The sequence below is a fragment of the Plectropomus leopardus genome, chromosome 6 (assembly GCF_026936395.1).
Source record: "Plectropomus leopardus strain MGB_pleo_1.0 chromosome 6, ASM2693639v1, whole genome shotgun sequence".
NCBI lineage: Eukaryota > Metazoa > Chordata > Actinopteri > Perciformes > Serranidae > Plectropomus > Plectropomus leopardus.
In genome coordinates, this window is record NC_142181.1 from 4672978 (window position 1) to 4695314 (window position 22337).

General features: G+C 38.0%; 1 protein-coding gene and 1 long non-coding RNA gene across 3 annotated transcripts; one reads left to right on the forward strand and one right to left on the reverse strand.

Moving 5' to 3' along the window:
* Positions 1-2328: 2328 nt before the first annotated feature.
* Positions 2329-18306, forward strand: ywhae1 (tyrosine 3-monooxygenase/tryptophan 5-monooxygenase activation protein, epsilon polypeptide 1). 2 transcript variants are annotated; one of them, XM_088078553.1, is made up of 7 exons: positions 2329-2601; positions 5009-5208; positions 5872-5978; positions 6774-6980; positions 7922-8058; positions 12260-12311; positions 17105-18306. In XM_088078553.1, exons 1-6 carry the CDS (start codon positions 2538-2540, stop codon positions 12265-12267), a joined length of 723 nt encoding a protein of 240 aa, XP_087934679.1. In that variant the 5' UTR covers positions 2329-2537; the 3' UTR covers positions 12268-12311; positions 17105-18306. The 2 variants fall into 2 exon arrangements, with proteins under 2 accessions (XP_087934679.1, XP_042342264.1); XM_042486330.2 differs by lacking the exon at positions 12260-12311 and having other exon boundaries at positions 2332-2601.
* On the reverse strand, positions 11701-12252 carry LOC148189301 (uncharacterized). Its single transcript, XR_015776759.1, has 2 exons — positions 12018-12252; positions 11701-11805 (listed from the first exon to the last, which is right to left on the reverse strand). It is a non-coding gene; the product is annotated as an uncharacterized LOC148189301 (long non-coding RNA).
* Positions 18307-22337: the final 4031 nt, after the last annotated feature.

Consider the following 22337-nt stretch of genomic DNA (forward strand, 5'->3'; position numbering starts at 1 on the left):
CCAATAATGGAGGTAAATAGGATTACATTAGTTCAGAAATAAGTTTTTCGTAGTTAAGTTATTTTATTTTATATTAAATTGAATAATATGTAATTCTATATTATATTAGTGATTAGTAATGTTGCCTCTGAAAGAAACCCTTCTTGCTTCAGTTTCGGCTTATTTGTCAAAGCAATTTGTAAACTCTGTTTTAAAGGTGCTATATAAATAAAATTATTATCATTGTTAATAAGTAAATAATTATATTTAATGATAGTTTTAAAAAGAAAAACTGCTGTGAAGTTCTTGAACCATTATTTTCAATCATTTCAGCTGCACAGTCATCATATTGTCATGTGCTTTGAGGGCGTGGACTACATGACAACATCACAGGTGTTACTCCGTTTTTGGGTTTTTAACATATGACTGCTCATAATTTAAAAACTGAGAAAGTGTCCTTAGTGTTTGTTATTTTAAATAATAATAATAATTGATTTGATTTTCATTTATTAATTTTGAACATGTAAGAAAAAGAATAGAGTAATTATTATACAAAATTTAAACCCACACTAATAATTGATAATAAAAGAATTAATTAAATTTATACATACACCCACATACTAAAAACTAAATATCTATGATTTTGCAGTATTATTAGTAATAGAGTGTTTGTTATTCTAAATAATAATAATAATAATAATAACAATAATAGATTTGTTTTTGATTTATTTATTTTGAAAATGTAAAAAAAAGAATAAAGAAATGATTATACAAAATTTAAACCCATACTAATAATGATAAAATAATTAATTAATTAAATTAATATATACATACGCCCACATACTCCAAATTAAATAGCTACGATTTTGCATTATTATTATTAATAAAGTGTTTGTTATTCTAAATAATAATAATAGTAATAATAATAATAATAATATTAACAATAATAGATTTGATTTTGATTTATTTGTTTTGAAAATGTAATAAAAAGAATAGAGAAATGATTATACAAAATTTAAACCCACACTAATAATTAATGATAAAATAATTAATTAATTTAATTAATTTAATTAATATATACACATATATATTAATTAAATTAATATATATGAGTATGTGGGCGTATGTATACGCCCACATACTCCAAATTAAATAGCTACGGTTTTGCATTATTATTATTATTAAAAAGTGTTTGTTATTCTAAATAATAATAGTAATAATAATAATAAATAATAATAATAATAATAATAGATTTGATTTTGATTTATTAATGTTTGAAAATGTAATAAAAAGAATAGAGAAATGATTATACAAAATTTAAACCCATACTAATAATTAATGACAAAATAATTAATAAATTAAATTAATATATACATTCACTCACATACTCCAAATTAAATATCTACGATTTTGCATTATTATTATTATTAAAAAGTGTTTGTTATTCTAAATAATAATAATAATAATAATAATAATAATAATAATATTAACAATAATAGATTTGTTTTTGATTTATTTGTTTCGAAAATGTAATAAAAAAGAATAGAGAAATGATTATACAAAATTTAAACCCACACTAATAATTAATGACAAAATAATTAATAAATTAAATTAATATATACATACGCCCACATACTCCAAATTAAATAGCTACGATTTTGCATTATTATTATTAATAAAGTGTTTGTTATTCTAAATAATAATAATAATAATAACAATAACAATAACAATAGATTTGATTTTTATTTATTAATTTTGAACATGTAAAAAAAAGAATAGAGAAATGATTATACAAAATTTAAACCCACACTAATAATTAATGATAAAATAATTAATTAATTTAATTAATTTAATTAATATATACACGTATATATTAATTAAATTAATATATATGAGTATGTGGGCATGTATACCACATACTCAAAATTAAAAATCTACGGTTTTGCATTATTATTGGTAATAAAGTGTTTGTTATTCTAAATAATAATAATAATAATAATAATAATAATAGATTTGATTTTTATTTATTAATTTTGAACATGTAAAAAAAAAATAGAGAAATGATTATACAAAATTTAAACCCACACTAATAATTAATATATACATACGCCCACATACTCAAAACTAAATATCTACGATTTTGTTATTATTATTATTATTATTATTATTATTATTATTATTGTTAGTAATAAAGTGTTTGCTCTTCTAAATAATAATAATGGTTATTATTAATATTCTAAACTTTATTCGCAGAGCCCTTTTCAAACAAAGCGCAGTCACTGAGTTTGCACAGCCCCTGACTCCTGCTCTGTCTACAGTAATTTTGAGAGGGGAGGTATCAGAGCTGGTGATTCATGTGCGTATGTGCAGAGCTCGGATGAGGCTGGTCGCCATCTTTACTCGATCCCAGCGCTCGGCTGCCGGTGGGGCGGAACACCACTCATCGACCCAGTTGATTTCTAGGAACCGCCGACAGACCTGGCTCACCACCGCCGTGTGTTTCACCGAAGATTTGCCTCTTTAACTAGCACGCCACTCTACCTGCACCTCGACACACAATGGGAGAGCGAGAGGACCTAGTTTACCAGGCAAAACTCGCCGAGCAGGCAGAGAGATATGACGGTAAGACTCGCTTTCAGGGCCGGCTGTTAACGGGACACATTCGCCGCAGGGATTTTTTTAAGCTAACGGTAACGGAGCGGTGCTCGGCTAGCTAGTTAGCTCAGCGTTAGCCGCGGCTAGCTGGAGAGCTAACGCGCCCGCAGCTGAGCTAACCTAACGGCTGACTGACATGGCAGGCGGCTCTGCGCTGGAAGAAATGAACGCGACATTTAAACAAAAACAAATGTCACGCAGCGTCTGTGTTTTAATAAAAACGCACCGCTGTGACTGACAGCGGCTAGCGAAAGAGCTACAACAAAATGGCGGATTACTGGAGCGTGAGCTGTCAGGAGTTGCCTCCCCTGCACCATGCTAGCGCTACAGCTTAACACTTGAGCTACTGGCCCGGTGCTATAAGTGACACTCATTGTTATGCTAATATCTTTGTCCGCTCTGTAACTTTATTTCAGCAACGTTTAGCGAGGCGTTAGCTTGAAATGCAAGGTTAGCTGCTTGTTAGCAGCCAGTGGGAGTGGGAGGGCAGCTGTTCATTTAGTGGGGTGTTCCCCCTGCAAGCAGGCTACACGGATCGATTGGCGAAAATGACTCCCTGGTCCCCCTCTCTGGTGCACTCCTGTCAGACTGTCATACCATTACAGGCCTTGTAGAGGCTGTTTTTAGACGGCTGCCTCTGCCACCGGTCATACGTTGCCTGGTGACGTTAAATAAATGTGCCATGACTCATTCACGGGTTTTGGACCGAGTTTATTTACAGAGTGATTTATGGTTTTACTGGCTAAATGGGAATCTTGCAGGAATGTCGTCGATTTCATATTGTTATTCAGCGATAGATTATCAATGCGTACAGATGAATTGCGAAGGGGGTAAATAGATTAGCGTGGGAAAAAAAATCACATATTCATATCAAGTTATTTTTTTATTATTAAAAATAACAAATACATAACAAATTATCTACCTGGGCGAGCATCAGGGCCAATATTTCTCATTTTGCCGATTATTGAAATTAACCAATAAAAAAAAGTGCAACACCAGGAAAGACAGTCAGTGCAAAGAAAGTGACAGCCTGGAAGGGACTTTTACTTTGTAAAACCTCAGGGAGTTATTTTTATTCATTATTTTTTATTTTAACATGTCACTGAACTTTATAATAAGAACAATAGTTGCAGGGAATTTGCTGTATATGATGTTGAAATGTTCAGTTTTGATTAAATGTTTGCAAATTCTACTTTAATAATTCAAAATTTTGACAGAAATATTTTCTTTTTTACTGTAAATGCATATTGGCTCCAAATTTCCCATAAAGTACTGATTATCTTTGTCGGCCTTGAAAAACAAATATCAGTCTACCCCGGAGTGATACCATACAATTCAACTATAGAAACACATTAGCTAAATACTGATGAAGTGAAAAGATAAAATGAAAGTGAAAACAGCATCATTGAGATTTGTAGAGTACTGTAATCATCATCATCAACACACAAATGATAAACACACATTTCCTATCTCCTGCTGATGACTGATAACTGCATTTAAATCCTATTTTGTTTATGATAAATAGGCTGACTAAATCTGCTGCAGACATTCCTGCCACATAGGCCCGCATCAGTACAGGTAATAAACTATGCAAATATAGGAAAACATCTAGACAGCTTGTACTGCTCTTCATAATTAAAACAATACATAAAGCAGATGAGTGCGACCTGGAGGAGCGGGGTGTAAAAGCACAGAAAATAAAGGGATGCATGTTATAAACCTAACCTGGGGCCGGGGTGTGGCTGCAGCACCATCATCACCTCTCCTTCCTGCGGCTGAATCTGAGAGCGACGTGTTTGTGTGAAATCTCCTCAGGAAAATGTGTGCCGAACGTGTCATCAATCAACAGTCGTCAATGAAAACTTTCTTACAATACAGTAAAGACCTTGGAAGTAGGATGTTATTAAGTGGTTTTTTTCTGTCTTGCATTGTAAAATCACAAAATAATTGGTAACCTTTTTATTTTTTAAAAATGATTTAATGAATTCCTCAATTACAATAAATGTTTGGGCAAAATTGTTCTTAATTCTGTAAACAAAAAAAAAGAAAAAAAAGGTTGGCACATGATTGTTTTTTTTAATTATTTTATTTTTTATTTTAGGTTATTATAAAATTGGTTTTAAATTTGACATATAAAAAATCTTAAAGTATTACATTTAGTTTGCTGTAAGCTACAGGAATCCTGCGTGGACTGGTGTCATAGTTTAAAAAGGTCTGACATTGACATTAAGTGCCGCACATTTTTAAACTCATTTAGTTAGACAAGATGATACAATTAACGGCAAATTAATAGCTTTACTGTGGAGATTTTATGTTAAATGAACGAAATATATATTTGAATAATAAGTTCTTGTAACACGTGTCTTCTCCGCAGAGATGGTGGAGTCTATGAAGAGTGTGGCAGGCATGGACGTGGAGCTCACAGTGGAGGAGAGGAACCTACTATCAGTGGCCTACAAGAATGTGATCGGAGCTCGGAGAGCATCCTGGAGGATAATCAGCAGTATCGAACAGAGGGAAGAGAGCAAGGCCGGAGAAGAAAAACTGAAGATGATCCGGGAATACAGGCAAAATGTAAAGCACGCAGCAGAGGCTCAGGATGTCCCACAAACAAGCTTAGCATTTGTACTTACACAGTGTTTGACAGGAGCACACACACATCCTAAATATGACTCTCATTTCAAAGCAGATATGCTGTGCTAATGTGAGATCACTAGCTCAATTTAATAATCAACACTATAAGCAGCTACTGGACAGACTGTGTCTGAGTCATAGTTGGCAAATCCCCCACGCTCTCTTGCTTTTATGAAGGGAAATAAGAGCTGGCTATTAATCTGGGAGGGGCCAGAGTGTGTCAGAGCGATGGGAGAGGCAGTTGGACTGCAGTCAATGACCTAATGGGATTCAGAGATGGGTAATCCTACTGTTGTGCCTTTTACTTCTTGTGTTGTGCTCTGCCTCCCTTGGGGAACACATTTTTTACAGGGTGTTAGCAGCTACAGTGGGATCTGCATACACAGACTTAGTCACACGTGTTTGTTGGAACATGCAGCCCTCACTGCCATATGTTTGACCCTCACTAACACGGGCAGATGACTGCAGTTACTTTACGTGGACCATGGTACCCACACAGAAGCAGAAAGTACAACTTGGACTCACCGGAGGGCTTCGGTGGAAAAGGATTAAATTGTTTTTGCTGATTGAATAATGGTCTTATTTTGTCTGTTTGTTTGGCAGGTTGAGAAGGAGCTGAAGTCAATCTGTGGTGACATTCTGGATGCACTGGAAAGGCACTTACTCCCATCTGCTGTCATGGGGGAGTCTAAGGTCTTCTACAACAAAATGTAAGAGCTGTGTGGTCTGAATGTAAATTAGTAGATGATTAAATGAAGTCCTTCCACAAAATGATGAATACGTTTTTGGTAGAGGTTTAACGGTACACAAAAGCCATGGTGCAGTTCATACTTCGGTTTGGTGTGAGTTTGGAACAGCAAGAGGGACAAAAACTGCGAGGATATATGTCTTTTTATTTATTTTGAGCATTCATTTAGTTAGTGTAAGAGACAAAAGACAAAATCCTCCTGCTGGGGACTGAGGTGGCACTTTGGTAAAGTATTTACATGATAAAAATATAGCACATTTCAAACACTGCTGTATTTCACTGTATAAACACTGAACAATCACACTTTCTGAAAGACAACAGATCACAACAAACTGCAAAACTGAGACACTTCTCTCATGCTATGAAATTAAAAATACAAAATAAATAGAATAAAAAAAAACAACAACTTGTGCATAAGGACGAGCGTTTCAAAATGTTCCACTTCAGCTTTATTTAAACATTTAAAGAACTCAAATCATGCTGCCGATCGGCACATCTGGGTGGGTCCGATACTGTGAGGTAAAGTTATGGCAGTAAAAGTCAGTGAATTTGGCAACATATCTGAGGAAATCGTGGCAGTATTAGGGAGGTTCACATATGCGACACTTCTCAGGCATATTTTACGATGAAGGCCCAAGTTACGCAGCTAGCTCCTTCAAGACTATTAACAACGCAGCAGTTAGCTTGAAATTATATCAAACACTTCAGAGTTTCACCCAAAGTTCATATTCTGGCTTTTTCTTTTCTTCAACTCCAGGAAGGGTGACTACCACAGGTACCTGGCAGAGTTCGCCACTGGCAACAACAGAAAGGAGGCAGCAGAGAACAGCCTGGTGGCCTACAAAACCGCTACTGATCTAGCCATGTTGGAGCTGCCACCCACACACCCCATCCGCCTCGGCCTTGCCCTCAACTTCTCCGTCTTCTACTACGAGATCCTAAACTCTCCCGACCGCGCCTGCAGGTTACTGTCTTTACAATACACTCTGTTGTTTCCCCTTAGGCAGCAATTGCAGAGCAGAGTATAATCAGGATTCAGAGCAGGGTTCCTGCAGATCCTTAAAAAGTCTTAAAGGACATTCAATGAATTCATCTTAAAATTAGGCCTTAATGGGCATTAAAATGTCATAAATTAATCTTTCGAAGGTGAAGAAATAGAAAGATTATTATGAATAATTTTTTCAGATGTTGCATTGTAAAATCTAAAGAAAAAAATTGATATTTCTTTTTTAAAATTATTTTTATTGAATGCCTTTTGCATTAATGTCACACAGATCAGGATATAACAATTTTTTTTATTATTTGTTTTTTCCCCTCCAATATTTGAAGTAGATCATCTGACTTTAACCAAAAAGGTCATGCTTTATGATAAACATTTGGGTGAAGCGGTTTCCTTCAGTTGTGGTTATTGTAAATTGGTCTTAAATTTAATTCCGAGTGTCATTAAAAATGTCTTAAAAAGACGTAAATCTAACTTGTCTTAAGCTGTAGGAACTCTGCAAAATGTAGAAGCCCTGTTGATAAGGAACCTATGCACCATCTTTTGTTTTTAATCACTAATCTTCCCCAGTTGCCGTGCACAACCCCAGGTTGCTGCCTTTTCCCACCACAGCCATTGTTCTGACTGGCAAGGCTGTAATTTCAAACCCTGTGTTCATTTTTAAAAGTATTTAACGTCTTGACCTCTTCACAATTTTTAAAGGAACATTAACAGAAGTCCATCGCAAACAGACAAGAATGAAGTTACTTACAATCACTGACACAGATAGATGATGAGATGAGGTACGATGGCAGCCCGAAAACTAACCAGTGAAATGTTGAGTGTGAAAACGTGTTCAGACATACTTAAAGCTCAAACGTAAATCTCTTGTATGAAGTGATTTCAACAGAAGTGTGTTTGCGCAGGTTGGCAAAGGCTGCGTTTGATGACGCCATCACAGAACTGGACACACTGAATGAAGACAGCTACAAGGACTCCACACTTATCATGCAGTTGTTACGTGACAACCTGACACTATGGACTTCAGATATGCAGGGAGAGGGTAAGAGTCTCGTAACACGGTGCCTCCATTCATAACACTAGTCCAGGACATTGTACTGTATCTGCAATCTACCCGTTTGTCACCGCAGAACCTTTTTTTTTCCACGATGAGATGCTGAAACAGTGATGAGTTAACTCACCTGTCTGAAACCTTTTTACTCTGGATTTATAACTTGTCTTAATACTGTGAGCAGAATGATTGATGTCCTGTTGTTCCAGCAAAACACGCTGAGTGCTAGCAGATAATACTCTACTTTTCACAAGGAACAGTAAGCCATGCATTAACTGATGATTGTAGCTTTGTCATCTCATTTTATGACATTATGTTACTCTATATCCTCGGGATGGGGGGGGAATCGGTTCTACTGAGGATGTGGTTCTGCTTTTTCAAAACCCAAAAGTCAGTAATGTTTGAGCTCATCAATACTGCTAAAGTCCCGTGGATCCTCTAACGTAACATTATATCTCAAGTCGAGCGACGTCATTTAAATGCAGTCACTTCTCCGCATACGTCAACTGTCCAATGAAGCTTTTAATACAATTGATATGCCAGCTGGCAGGTATTAAAGTGGCAAAAAAGTGGCACAGTCTTCATCGTCATCCACCCACAGCTGCAGTGGAAAGCACACCCAAACTTTATAGCAAGTCCCGTCAGTTAAAAATAGTCATCCAATGTTGAAATCCGAGTTGAAATCGGCAGGATAAGAGCTAGTTAGCTAAGGTTTCATTGTGATGTGTTCAAGGTCGGCTCGGTAAAATGACTGTTAGGCAAAGGTAAATAAAACGTCGTCGTAATGTGTTCAACATCAGGAAAAAGAACCTTTAGTTTTTGGCGAGAAACTTGAATAATATGGTTTTGCAATTAAAGCAAACCAGTTCTGTTCTGTTTCTCACCAAATAATAGTATAGTATCAATAGTGGTGTCGCTAAAGATTCGGAGTCTTGATAATAGTAACAATATCAGTAAAAAAATGAACCATCCCCATCCCCACTGTAACTACAGCAGTCAGCTCAAATCAAAATAGGGAAATCAAAATTGTCGTGTTTATCAAAAGAGTTGGTCCCTTTGTCGTGTGTTATCGCCGCGCTCACAGGCTCCAGCTAAACTGGCTCTTTAAACCGCTTTGTGCATTGAACTCTGCTTTTTCCTTATTCCTTCTGTATTTATTAAATTTTTACAGTGGGCGCCGCATATTTACACTAAGCTACAAACGGCAGTGATGAAGGGAGGTTGCATGTTCGGCGTTATTTTTCTGTGGTCGGTGAGAGCTGAAAAATGTTCAACATCGATAAAACGCTGCATTTATTACAGTCGCTTTTACCCCACTGTCCAATCACAGTGAAGGAGGGACGGGACAAATATTACAAAGACAAAAACAACGGAGGAGAAATGAATAATTCTGGCCACGTAGACCGGCAGGTCCTCCTCCCTTCATCCAGAGCAGGGGATCCACCTTGTGCTGACATTTTTACTTATGAGGATAATCCCTATTTTAGCAACCAGATGGAAGCAAAGTGCCTCAGGTGAAAAATGCTGCGCCTCCAAAGCGCTCTCAAGTGCTGCCAGCTGGGTGTTTTCAGAGGTGTGCCTCGCGTTTTTACCTGGGAAATTAACGCTTGGTGAACACATGAACTTTATAAAGGTAACAGCAGTAATTTTTGCTGGACAAGAACGTAAAAATCCAGTTGACCAGCAAACTAGAGGGTGTGAGCCGTGTTGGACTCCAGCCGCTGGGCTTTGTAGTTTCCTTTGTTTACTCTGTGTTTACCTTTACTCTGCTCGTGTGCCCGAGAGAAAGCAGTTTCAGGCTACTCCTTTTTTCCTATTCACTTTCAGTGTTCAAACACTCTAAAAGTTTCAAGGAAATGTGGTTGTTGAAGGTCAAACATGGTGAAGAGTTGAGTTAAAAAGCTGCACTGACGTTAAAGCTTGCAGGACCTGGATCATGCTGCTCACAGTGCACGTTCCCGGCTACAGAGCTGGTCTGTTACAGAGTTCCCGTCTTACTGGTGTACATGTGTCTGAGCTGAGAAGTCATAACCATCCCAGCTAACAAGCGTCACCTGCTTTTCAACCTTGCAGCATTTGATTCTCGGCTGAACGGTTCAAGAAAAGTCTGATCCCTGACCAATATTTGGATTTAAATCTGGATTCATTTCCATAGAATAAACTGCACTTAGAAGAACATACACAACTGCAACTTGAGAAACACATTTGCTTGTCAGTTTTTTGTTAAAACCAGTTGGTCAGAGAAAATTCAAAAGTTTTATGTAAACTTGTCAATTTATTTGATGTAAAACCTGAGGCTTAATCAGCACGTGCATGGGCATTTAAAAAAAACAACATAGCTTTTTAAGTGCGCTTTGGCCTTTTCTTCACACACTAAAAGCGCTTTACATCACACAAAACAGATGTTTTGGAAAACCCCTTCCAGGGTGAAGATTTTCAGAAACTATTTCATCTCCTGTAGACATTGAAAACAGTTGAGTTGAGTTTTTGGCTTGAGGCATCAGAGTTTGCTCCATTTTCTGGTGTCTGGTTCCTTTACTCCTTTATGACAGTGAACTGAATGTCTTTGTGTACAAATCAGGCAATTTGAGAGGGACATCTTCTACTTTGGGAACACTTGATTGACATTTTTCAACATTTTCTGGCATCTCAGACTAAACAACTGATCGGTGATTAATTGAGAAAATAACCAGCAGATTATTCAACAGTAAAAATAATTGTTAGGTGCAGCCATGTATCCCTCTGTGTGATTTAACAACATGGTTTTACAGTTATATCGCTGCCTGCTGGTTTGGCATGCTCTATTGACATCGCTTCAATTGTTTCAATTGTGATTTTGCATCTTAATTTGGACAAAGATTTTTTTCTAACAGTGCTTGTATATACAGGAGTTACTTTTTCTACTTTTTTACTTCTTTGACAGTGATGGAGGAAGCATGTTTTCTACAGCACCCCTGTAGTTTCCTTGTGCTGCTTTCAGGTGCCTTTCACAAGTATTTAAACCATTAAACCCTGGAAAAATTGAGCAAATCAATCTTTTTCTGAAACATGGAAAAAGGGCATCGAGCAACTTGGTAATACAAGTTTCATACATCACAAGAAATGAGCAGATTTAGCAAAGTATGTTTAACTATATTTCTAATTACAAATTCAAAACAAAATTTACTTTTAAAGCAAGCTTTGTTTATTTTTTACTTTCTTTTTAACCTTTTTTAAACTAATACTAAGTAATTTTATCATACTTTTTTTTTTTTTTTTACTAATTTCTTGCTAATTTGGGGGTCATTTCTTTTTTTCGTTGCTTGCACTCTTCCCATGTTTTTGAAAGAAATCAAGTCAGTTTGCACAGATTTCAAAGGGTCAGTGGTTTTTACACATTTTGAGTGTTATATTTATTAAAAATAAGTCCATAGTTGGACAGTAACAGTAATATCTACAAACTGCTGGTTAATCAAAGCTATGTTAATAAGGGACTGAAAACCCCCCTAATGCTTCTGCTGACAGCTCTGCACTTCAGCTGCTTATGCTAATGGTAGCTTTACAGACAGACAGCATTAGACACTTCACAGCCTGTGAAGCGTCTAATGAAGGGCTGATTTTGACCTTTCTGGTTATAAGATCAATACGATACAGTAGGAAGATTCCAGCACCTCTGTTTGGTGTCAGTCACATAGCACCGCCATGCTACCTGAAACAACAGTCAACCTCTCTCCTCTGTTTCACTGAATAAACATTAACCTACAGCAGGCATGTCAAACTGGTCCACAGGGGGGCCGGTGTGGCTGCAGGTTTTTGTGCCAACCAACCAAGAGCACACAGTTTGACCAATCAACTGTCTGAAGACGGAGATCAGTTGATTAAATAAGTCAAGTCTGGTGTGCTGCTACTTGGTTGGAAACAAAACCTGCAGCCACACCGGCCCCCCTGTGGACCGGTTTGACATGCCTGACCTACAGTCTGTCTGCCCGAGACGATTGTCTTTATAGCTGCTAAATTGTCAAAAGCACAACTACAACTTATTAGATGCTGGAAGATTTTTATAAAAACCAGAAACCGTTCAGCCTCATTTGATTCATCCTTTCTCTTCCTGCGTTCATGGCAGCAGTTTGCTGTGTTGCAGAGCATCCATCAGCACCCTTTATTTCCCAGTGACTCGTCATCTCTTGTCTTCTTCTCATTCCCTCTGCTGTAGAGTCCTAAAGGAAACAAACCTGACTGTTCATTTCCCATGTTAACTGTACTTTGTAAGTGTTGCTCACCCAAGCCTTGCTGTGTGTGTGTGTGTTCGTGTGTGTGTGTGGCTGCCTTTTTCCCTTCTCAGCACTAACTCACTCACAGTTTAATAATTCAGTTCTCTCACCTGTTGCTTTGTCGCTCAATCGGATGGATTTTGTATTAACGATCGGTAACAGGCTGTAATCTTTGATGTTCCCACCACAGTTTGTTCAAACAGCGTTTCTTGAGTTCACATAGATCAGCTGAGCTTTGCTTATATAAACAAAGAGTTTAGTCGCCTGTTAAACTCGTATGTTCACCAGGCAGCTGAGGTTTAGATCATGCCACTGGCATGTTAGACTGCCTGCACACTCGGGTTGAGTTATGGTTTAAAATTTTCCATCCGGCTTCTGTCGGTGATTGCTGATACATTTGCACAGGTTTGTGTTAAGGCTTGGTTGATGAACTTGCAACTATCAAGGGTTTGAAGAAATTAACCCTTAATTCACAGAGTGAAAATATGCCATGGACCGTATATAAAGATGGACAGCATGACCGTTCTCTCAAACTGTAACATTTCAGTCTGGATCGCCCCCTGGTGTCTGACTGCAGTATAGGTCATAAAGCCCGCCCCTTTATGTTAGCAAATGGGCCAAACTAAAAACTCAAAGTACTTGCCAAATACATTTTTCCCAAAGATGGTTTCTGTCACTGAAGGTAGCTCTCGTTTTTTCAAGTGTTTTTTTTATGATAAGTTCTGTTTTAATGAGTTTTACAGTTATACAAAAAGGGGATTTTCAACCATGATTGACAGCTGTGACAGCCAATCTGTGCACTCGCATTCAGTGGGGCTGCTCACAATTGGTCGGACGGGTGTTTTGGCGGGATCTCCCCCACCACAGATATCACTGCTGCACAGACTCTGGTTTTCAATGACATCACCAAAGGCCGTATCTCGGGATATTTTAGTTTCATTTGAGCATCGTGGGAGTAAGTTGGGGCTCGTTGGCCACCTTTATATACAGTCTGTGGTTTATCCCGTTTGTCTCTCTCTGCTCGCTGTTGCCCAAAAAGCACAATCGGAGATGTACTCAGCCAATAGAAGATATATTTATCCAACCCTGTTGCACACATTAGTTAACCATTTAAACACATGCAGTCGTTTGTTAGGACATGAACAGCAAAACAAAACATTACAAACAGTAAAGCTCGGTCTTCTCTCTCTGTTGACGCCACGTTTAAATTGTCTGATGTATCCGCATGTGTAAACTGTTCACTCCTCTTTTTTCACTTTTTGATCCAAGTTTTCACACAGTCAGTTTTCCAATCACTGTTGTTGAATGAGTGACTGTGATGCACAATTTGACGCCGAATTTCACTCAACGCCAACCACTGGTGACAGTTACATTTGGGTTAAGCATGCATTTTTGACTGATGTTTCCAGCTGATTAAGATTTTTTACACATTTCCTCTTGAAAAGTCTAGTTTTCTTTTTAAAGGAGCATGTCAGTTTAAACACATTTATCTGGATTCTAGTGTGTTCCCACGTACGCTACTGGTCAGAAGTTTTTGAACATCTCCACCTTCAAGGTTTTATTGAAATTTATACAGTTTAATGTTTTTGAGTCCTCCGATATTAAAGCAGAGGACAAACTTTTAGAGATAACTCAAAAAAGAAATCACAGTTTCTTTCGCAATATTTTATCTACATTTTTAACTCAAGCTGCAACCTTTTGCAGACATTGGTTTAACACACTTTTTCTACAGTGGAAATTAGTTATTCTTTGACCCAGAACTGTTGCAGAAGTTCCCAAAAATGTGTTTCACTTAAAGTTGCTTCCACCCTTTTGTTCAGTCCAGCTCGCTGGGGTTAAGTCTGTAGACTCTACTGACTTAGAGCCTGCTGCCTGTTTTTTGGGGTTTTTTTTTCTTAGCTCAGAGTTATGTTCTGGGTCATTATCGTGTTGTAGGATGAACCTCTAACCAGTTAGGTGCAGATCAGAGTGTCATGATGGCGCCTTAAAAATGCTGTGGTAGCTCTTTTGGTTTAAGGTGTCACGCAATCTTTGCAACACCGAGAAACTCTCCTTTTACTTCCTGGACGGTAAACAAAAGCTCCACATGATAAACTGACATTTCAAATTTCAATTAATAGCTTTTTGTCAGTTCATGACCAAAGCAAACCTGTCTTGTTTTATTTTACCGTCTCAGTTACGGCTTTCTTCCCGCCACTCGACCTGTCAAACCTGCAGCTCGTAGTTTTCTCATCACAGTTGAAACCGAGACTTCTTTGCTTCAACCTGTGATACACATGAGCAGCTTACCAAGCGAGCTGTTGACTCAGAAACTTGTCTTCTGATGTTTCTGTGGCTCTGGTTTCTGGCAGACCTCATCCTGTCAGAGTTTCCTCCAGTTTCCAGGTGCCTTTTAATGGTGCATGAAACGTCTACGCACAGACACTTTGGTGTTCTTTGCAGTTTCACTAAAGGAAAGGCCTACACTTAAAAGGTTAAAGTCTGGCTACCTTTAGTGGTTGCCTTTTGCTCGTCACTATGTTAAAAATATACTACATCCTGCAGTGCAAGGTTGTCCAAAAAATGCTTCAGTAACACCAGCACCACTTTTATACAGACAGACGGTTTGTAAAGAATCGCCAAACACTGGGACACCTGCAGGAATTATTGCACCAACTTTGAAGCCTTAAGGCCTTTGCACACTGTCTGCGTCTGTGGGTTTTTTCGTACGAAATTGTTGCACATCTAAAACTAAATATGACCTCGTATTGTGTCCGTGATGTTGCACACTGACTCCGAAACCATCATCGGTCATTGAAGTTTTCAGAACAGGCTCTTTTTTCTGCGTTTTTTCACATCGGTCAAAAACATTTAGAGAGCTGCTCAGCCAATAAGCAGGAAAGACAGTGTGGCAGCGGGACACATCCGAAAAAAGACAGAGGAGCTAAGTGTTATTTCATACTCAGGGTTCCCCGTGGATCCTTAAAAAGTCTTCAAATGCATTGAATTCAGGCGCGAGAAAAGTCGCGAGAAAAGTCGCTTAACATCACTCAGTGGAAATACAGTCATCTCGCAATTGTGTTTTATCGACATTTTGAATATATTGTTTAATTTTTGCGCAAATCTGTAATGAGAATGTGAAAACACGGACAGCGCCACGCTGCCATTGCAACCCACATTGTGGTCAAAGGTGAAATTGCAGTTTGAATAACAGAAATAAAGCACTTTTTCCTTATTTTTTGTCACAGCGATTAAAAACCTGTGTTGTTGTCAGGTAGCAGAACAGTGCACACCGTTAACTTTGCAACTAACGTTGCTGCTGCAGATTTTTTTAGTCTGTTTCTTTGCATTTTGGTCAAAGTCCACCAACATATAGCTCTGGGGTCTGCAAAGGGCTGTAGCGTGCACATCCCTTGAGTCTGCATTTTTTGTTATTTTGGTAAACCAAGCTTTTTTTTGGCCTATGGCAGCTCATTTCTTACCTTTATACCATTGCGGGTATAAATTAAATTTCATGGAGGTGTTCTAAAACTTGTGACCAGAAGTGTATCTGAAAAACATATTTTTCGTACGGTAAGAAGACAGCGTTTACAGCAGGGGTGGGAAGTAATAAAGCACGTTTTCTGTCTTGAAGCTTCAGTTTTAAGTTACTTCTGCAGTATTTTATGCTACTTTATTTCACTACAATTCAAAATTAAACATTGTACTCTTTATTCCACTTAATTTATTTGACAAGTCGTAGTTACTCAGCAGATTAATTGCAGGAAAAAAAAGTTTTCTTTAAGTCTCAGTTATAGACAGTTCTGATTGATTGCAAATGAAACTGCCGAACAGTATTCAGTCATTAGCTCCACCTTGGTCAGCTACAGGTAGCTGTTTGCACAGTAATAATAATAATAATACCGTGATAGATTTTTTGTATGTATTTATCATTCAACACCATCAAACATGCATAATGTGTGCTTTCACCTCGGATCATTTCAAGCATCAGTTTTTCTAAAAATGTAAAATAATGGCCTTAGCTTTGTCTCGTAGAGTGGAGGGTTAGGGCCATGTGAAAGAATAAAGATTTCGAGAATCAAGTCATAATATTAAGACAATAAAGTCGTAATTTCGAGAATATTGTCGTCATATAACAAGAACAAAGTTGTAGTTTTATGGAAAAAAATCGAATTTATGAGAATAAAGTCGTAATTTTACAAGAAAAAAAGTTGTAAATTTACGAGAAAGGGGATATTATTAAGGAAATAAACATATTTCCAGCAAACTATAAAACAGGCAACAAATGACCTGACTGTGTGTGGAACAGCACGACAGTATAGTTTATTAGCAAAATGTTTATTTCGGTAATAAAATGTCCCTTTTTTTGCGAAATTATGACTTTTCTCTTGTAAAATTTCAGCTTCCTTTCTTGAAAAACGACTTTATTCTCATAATATTACGAGTTTATTCTCATGAAGCTACAACTTTTTTCCTTGTAAAATTATTAACTTTATTCTTGTAATATTTCAATTTTATTCTCCTAAAATTATGACTTTTTTTCCCGTGAAACTACGACTTTATTCCTGTAATAATACGAGTTGTGTCTCATGAAATTCTGACTTTTTTTTCTTGTAAAGCTATGATTTTATTCTCGTAATATTACGACTTAATTCTCAAAGTCTCCTCAAATGTTCTTTGACCTCAGCGTGGCCCTAAAACTCCGTCGTAATGTTGTTGGCCGGTTTAGATACGCAGGTTTTAAATGTGATGTGTTTGAGTTTGTCGTTTTTTGGTGTAAAACTGACCGCCTGTTTTTTCTCGACCAGGCGAAGAACAAAAAGAGCAACTGCAAGACGTCGATGATGAGGCCCAGTGAGACTATGCCACCAACAGCCAACAACTTGAGACCCTCTCCCCACCTCCTCACACTCCTCATCCCTCCACCTGCGGCCTCCTCCATCCTCCCCTCCCTCCTCCCTCTCAAGTCACCTTCCTCCTCCTCCTCCTCCTCCTCTCCCCTCCTTTTCCTTTCTTCCACCTCTGCAGCTCCGTGACCCAGCAGGGCCGAGGAGTTAACAAGTTTATTTTTCTCTTCTTTTTTTATTTTTATATTAGCCCTTACATCATTCAAGTAAATAGCACTTAATTGAGACAGGAAATACAATGTTAGAAAGGCAAAGATAAAGAGTACCCGGGTTGTTTTTGTTTTTTCGTCCTGGTACAAACAGTTCTGAAATGTTATCTTTGTTTTCATTATTGTATTTTTGTTTTGGTTTTTTTTTGCTTTTTTCCTCAATATTTTTATCAGTTGCTGGATGTATTGAGAATTTTTTTTTCTTAATGTAATTACAGAAATTAACTTTTATTACTGAACATGTTGACTTTTAGTTATGGGAGCTATTTTATCTCTGTTTTTAGTGAAATGTCATGCGAATCATTTTACCTGGGCAATTTGGAGAAAACTACAAGTGCCCTTTTTGTTAACTTAGGTTTTCAGAGGAAGTTGGCAAATTTCGGGATATCCACGTGAGGCAAAGAAGTGCTTAACTTTTACACCATAGTGATTCTGTTGTCATGTTTTCGTAGTTGTCCTTGGACTGTACTTTGTGCTGAAATACTGTATCTGTGCACACATGCTGAGTCGCTGAAGGTTGACTTATTGTTAGCTGGTGTTTGAACGAAAAACAAAACTTGGGAGATTTCACACTTGTGTAAAAGACGAGTCTCAATTTGGCCACGCTCCTCGACAGAGAGCCCTAAAATCATGATAGTCAAGCTTGCATGAGTTAACACATTTCTTTTCTGCTGCTTTTCCCCCCTTCTGTTCACTAAAGCTGCTCTGGGTTCAGAGGTTTTCTTTCTTTGCTGTTTTCTTTGTTTCTCTTCTTGTTTTGCTTCATTATGTGTAACTTGGAGCTGATTTGTACTACTGGATATCTGACTGGAGCCACAGACAGGGAATCTGTATTGTTCTTACTGAAACACAGCATGGAATTAACATTAAAGAATCTAAATTAAACATTACAAACTGACTCGTTGCTTTTATTTTTTTCATTTGCATTTCGAAGAAATTATTTTGCGGCCTCGTATCTTGGCACCGTTTCAAATGCAAAGTAGTGAATAAAATAAAGATGTCCTAGGGAGTCTTTGAGTCCTCGTGCACGCTGTAGCTGCTGCTTTAATTCAAATTTACATCTAACCATATTATCACGTACATTAGCACAGGTGTTTCATCCAAACTGAAAGATTTAGTGTCGATACCGGCTTTCCAAAACGATCAGCACCGTTGCAGAGTTGCACGCAGAGCAGATGTTGCTTCAGGAATCCGAGTTGGCAACTGTGAGCGTCATCATAAATTTATACGTCCTATTTTTAGTGTTTGAGAGACAAATCTAATCTTGTGCCTGTGGTTCTGCTGTGACGGTGTCGCAGCTGATGTCTGGTGATGTGCACTTCTCAGCACTTCAACAAAAATCTCACAATGTGTCTGAGAAGAAGAGGGCGTTAATTATAGATTAACGACTAATATGTGCCGTTATCCTCACTGCCGTGTTCATGTAACCCACATTTACCTCTTAAAATATTTATTTTTTGAGCACTGAGGCCTTAACCTTTTGCCTCCCTGGTTACGGTTACTTGTAACCTCTGCAGCAGTTGCAATCTATGCTACTATTACATCACCCATAATAACAGCCCCCGGCTCAGTCGTTAGCCTAAATTTAGACTTGGCAGGTGAAAGTTTAGGAGCCAGTCAGACAGAGAGCGGGCAGCGTGCAGCAGCATTTCTAAATGACTTCCTGTGTCAGGAGCTGCTGGCAGCTGCCTGAAACTGATCGAGACATCCGATCAGAATCTGCCTGAGCGACCCCGCCGCCCTTTTTACATACCGTATGCAAGGTTAGACTTTCTATTTCACCAAAATGTTTGGACGTGACAGTGTGAAACAAACAGCTGGATTTCAGTTAGCTTTGCAGTGAATATTCCTGCTCCCCAGAGGATGAAACAACACCGCTATCGATGCCTCATTTACCTTTTTATCTGGCAACACTAGCAGGTCTGAGCAGCATGAAAATATCTACGTATGTTAGTCTTAATCGGCAGATGATTCGGTTGAATCTGTGATTTGGTTAAGGAAAAGAAACATGATGAGGACGAACCTTAACCCTTTGAAATCTGAGCAACTGTGGAAGAAATGAGCCAAAAATTAGCAAGAAATTAAGCAAAAGTACAAGAAAATCATCTTAAAAATATATATATATATTTATTTTTTTTTTAAAAAAAGGTGGGAGGATGCTTTGAAACATGGTTTAAAAAAAAGATTAAAAATGTTCAAACTAGGGGAAAATGTCTAGGAGAAAAATAAAAAAGCAGGTAAAAGCTACATGTATTGCTAATTACCATGATTATGTATTTAAAACTATGTTTTTAAAATATTTTTTAAGACCTTTTGGTGAGTTGTTTCCCTTTTTTCCATTCATTTAGTTGTTTTTTTTTTCTTCTTTTCAGGTATTTTTCTTGTGCTTTTTTAGGTAATTTCTTCTTTTGTTGCTCATTGCCTTCTTCCCATGTTTTGGAAAGAAATCGAGCCGATTTGCTTCAAGAGTTAAAATGCACTTTGATTCAGATGTCTGCTGTAAAGTGGGTTTATCCATTTTTATTTATTTTTTTTTTGTTTTGAGTTTGAAGTCTTAATATTTTTTTTGCTCTCATAAAGCCATGAGAGGAGACAAGCAGCTGCTGCAGTGCCCTCTGCAGGTCACATCTGACACACAACAAGACATTTCCACACATCACTTCACGAGGCTGCTGCTTCGTAAAGCTGTTTTTGCAGTACAAACAGAAGAGTACTCAGAGTACAGATATCATAATGAATATTTGCTGTTGACGATGTTGCACACGACAAACTACAGATGGCAGCTTTAACAAATTAATCCTAAAAAAATCAACCAGTACTATTATACTGGAATACTACCCCGATATCAGGGTGCAAGTTAGTTAGTGGTAAATTGCAAAAAAAGAAAAAAAGGACATTAAATAAAAATATGATGATTTATTGTTTTAGGGCTATATTTTATCAGGAGCTCCTCTACGAGATCATGTGGTCACATGATTCTGTGATAATTCAGGACGAGTTGATGGTGCCTTTTAGGCTGCTTTATGGATAAATGAATTAATGATTTTATTTTGGTTACATGCACCACGAAAAACAGATTATTTCACACAAAGTTTCTCAATCAATTACAGAAAAAGGAATAGGCCTAAACTGCCCATTTTAAATCAAACAAAGGATAACCCTGTGTCTGTCTGTGTGTGTGTGTGTGTGTGTGTGTGTGTGTGTGTGAGTGAGTGTATTTCAGGGTCTGAAGCTCAAGAAAAGTGATGTCAATCCAGGTTTTAAAGGGAGCGTCAGATGATTCTTTGCAACCTCGTCTGCATCTCCTGAGCTTTTTAAACCAGGATTCTTTATCCATAGATGTTCATTCAGGTTATTGCTTTCAGTAAGTGATGTCAAACAGACAAACTGTCCCTCATGAGCCTTTGGGGGACTTGTTGACAGTCAGGTTGCCATGGCACCTTCTGGTTTCTCCTCCACTGAGCAGCTTGATGTAACATGAAACCTCAAGAGGGCAGCAAGTTCCAGCTAATCTGACAATACATTGTTCCATATTATTTCCACAGGACGTGGCGGTGGTGTGCAACAGCTTAATTTTCCATTGAGTCTATCTGAGGACCCTGATGTCCAGAGGGGTGGGCTCTGGTTGCAGAGTCCTCCTCTACATCTGCAGCCTAATCGGCGTCCTCTAGCTTCCTCTGCCTTCCTGTGGAAACTGCAGCGGCGTTCCACTGTCGGGGCAAGATTACTGCTGCCAGAGTGCGACCCAGGGAACAAACGTCAATGAAATATTATGAACTTCCTCCTCTGCTGCAGAGACAGCAGTTATAAATAGCCAGGGTTATTTTCGGGCGACACTTGTGAGATTTACTCAGCCCTGGTCTGATCTGGTCTGGGCTGTGCCTCCGTGTGGGATCTGGTTGCAGGACTGTGCCACAAACACGCAGCAGGATGAACATGTGAACTACAGCTTGCTCTGTCCTGCCCCACACCCTTAAATCCTGCTGCAGTGCCTTTTGTCCACTAAACCGGCACATTTCAGTGTGTGTTTCAGTGTTAACCTCCAGCGACCCACCTCACAGGGCGATCTGCAGCTCGTATACCTGATGTCAGGTTTTAGACTGATTTGAATGAGGGGCAATAAACTGTTTAACGTTTTATCCAAAGCTTTTTGATAAAACAAGCTCAGTTTTGTGCCTTTTTATGCACTATGGCAGAGATACTCAAAGCTACGGCCCGTACGGTGCCGGTGATTGGATGATTATAATTATCATGATAATCATTTTGAATATGGTTTTTAAATTGAATAATATTTAGCAGATTGTTGTTAAAACAGCTGTTAATCATGTGAGTGAGACGCATCTGTATTGGCCTTAAAAATTGCTTGTGAGTGTGTGTGTGTGTGTGTGTGTGTGTGAGTGTGTGTGTGTGTGTGTGTGTGTGTGTTGACACTGTCAGATTGCTCCCAGAGTCTCTGGCAGGAGCTGCTTCAGTCGTGACTCATCTTCAGTCTGTTGAAGCAAAGAAAACACACGGTGACACACACACACACACACACACACACACACACACACACACACAGGTAAATGGATGACTGTTACCCCTCAGATTTTTCTCAAAGGCAATAAAAAAGGAAAGGAAGGGAAATCTCCAATCTTAGTTGAACAGATGTGATGACACGGGCGGGAAAGTAGGAAAACACATGCTTTTACAACCGTTCTGTGCCGTGAATTTACAGTAACTGTGGAGGAACCGTCTTTCCAAAAAACAAATTGAATCATTGTGATTGTTTATACACTGTAAAAAAAAAAAAAATTTTTTAAAAAGTTAGCGTCCGGGCTGCCTTATGTTTATAAGGTGATAAGGCAGCCTGGACTCTAGGTTTTTAAAATGAAAACAAAAAGTTTATCTTTACAGTGCAGGCATCAGGTACATGGTCTTCATCT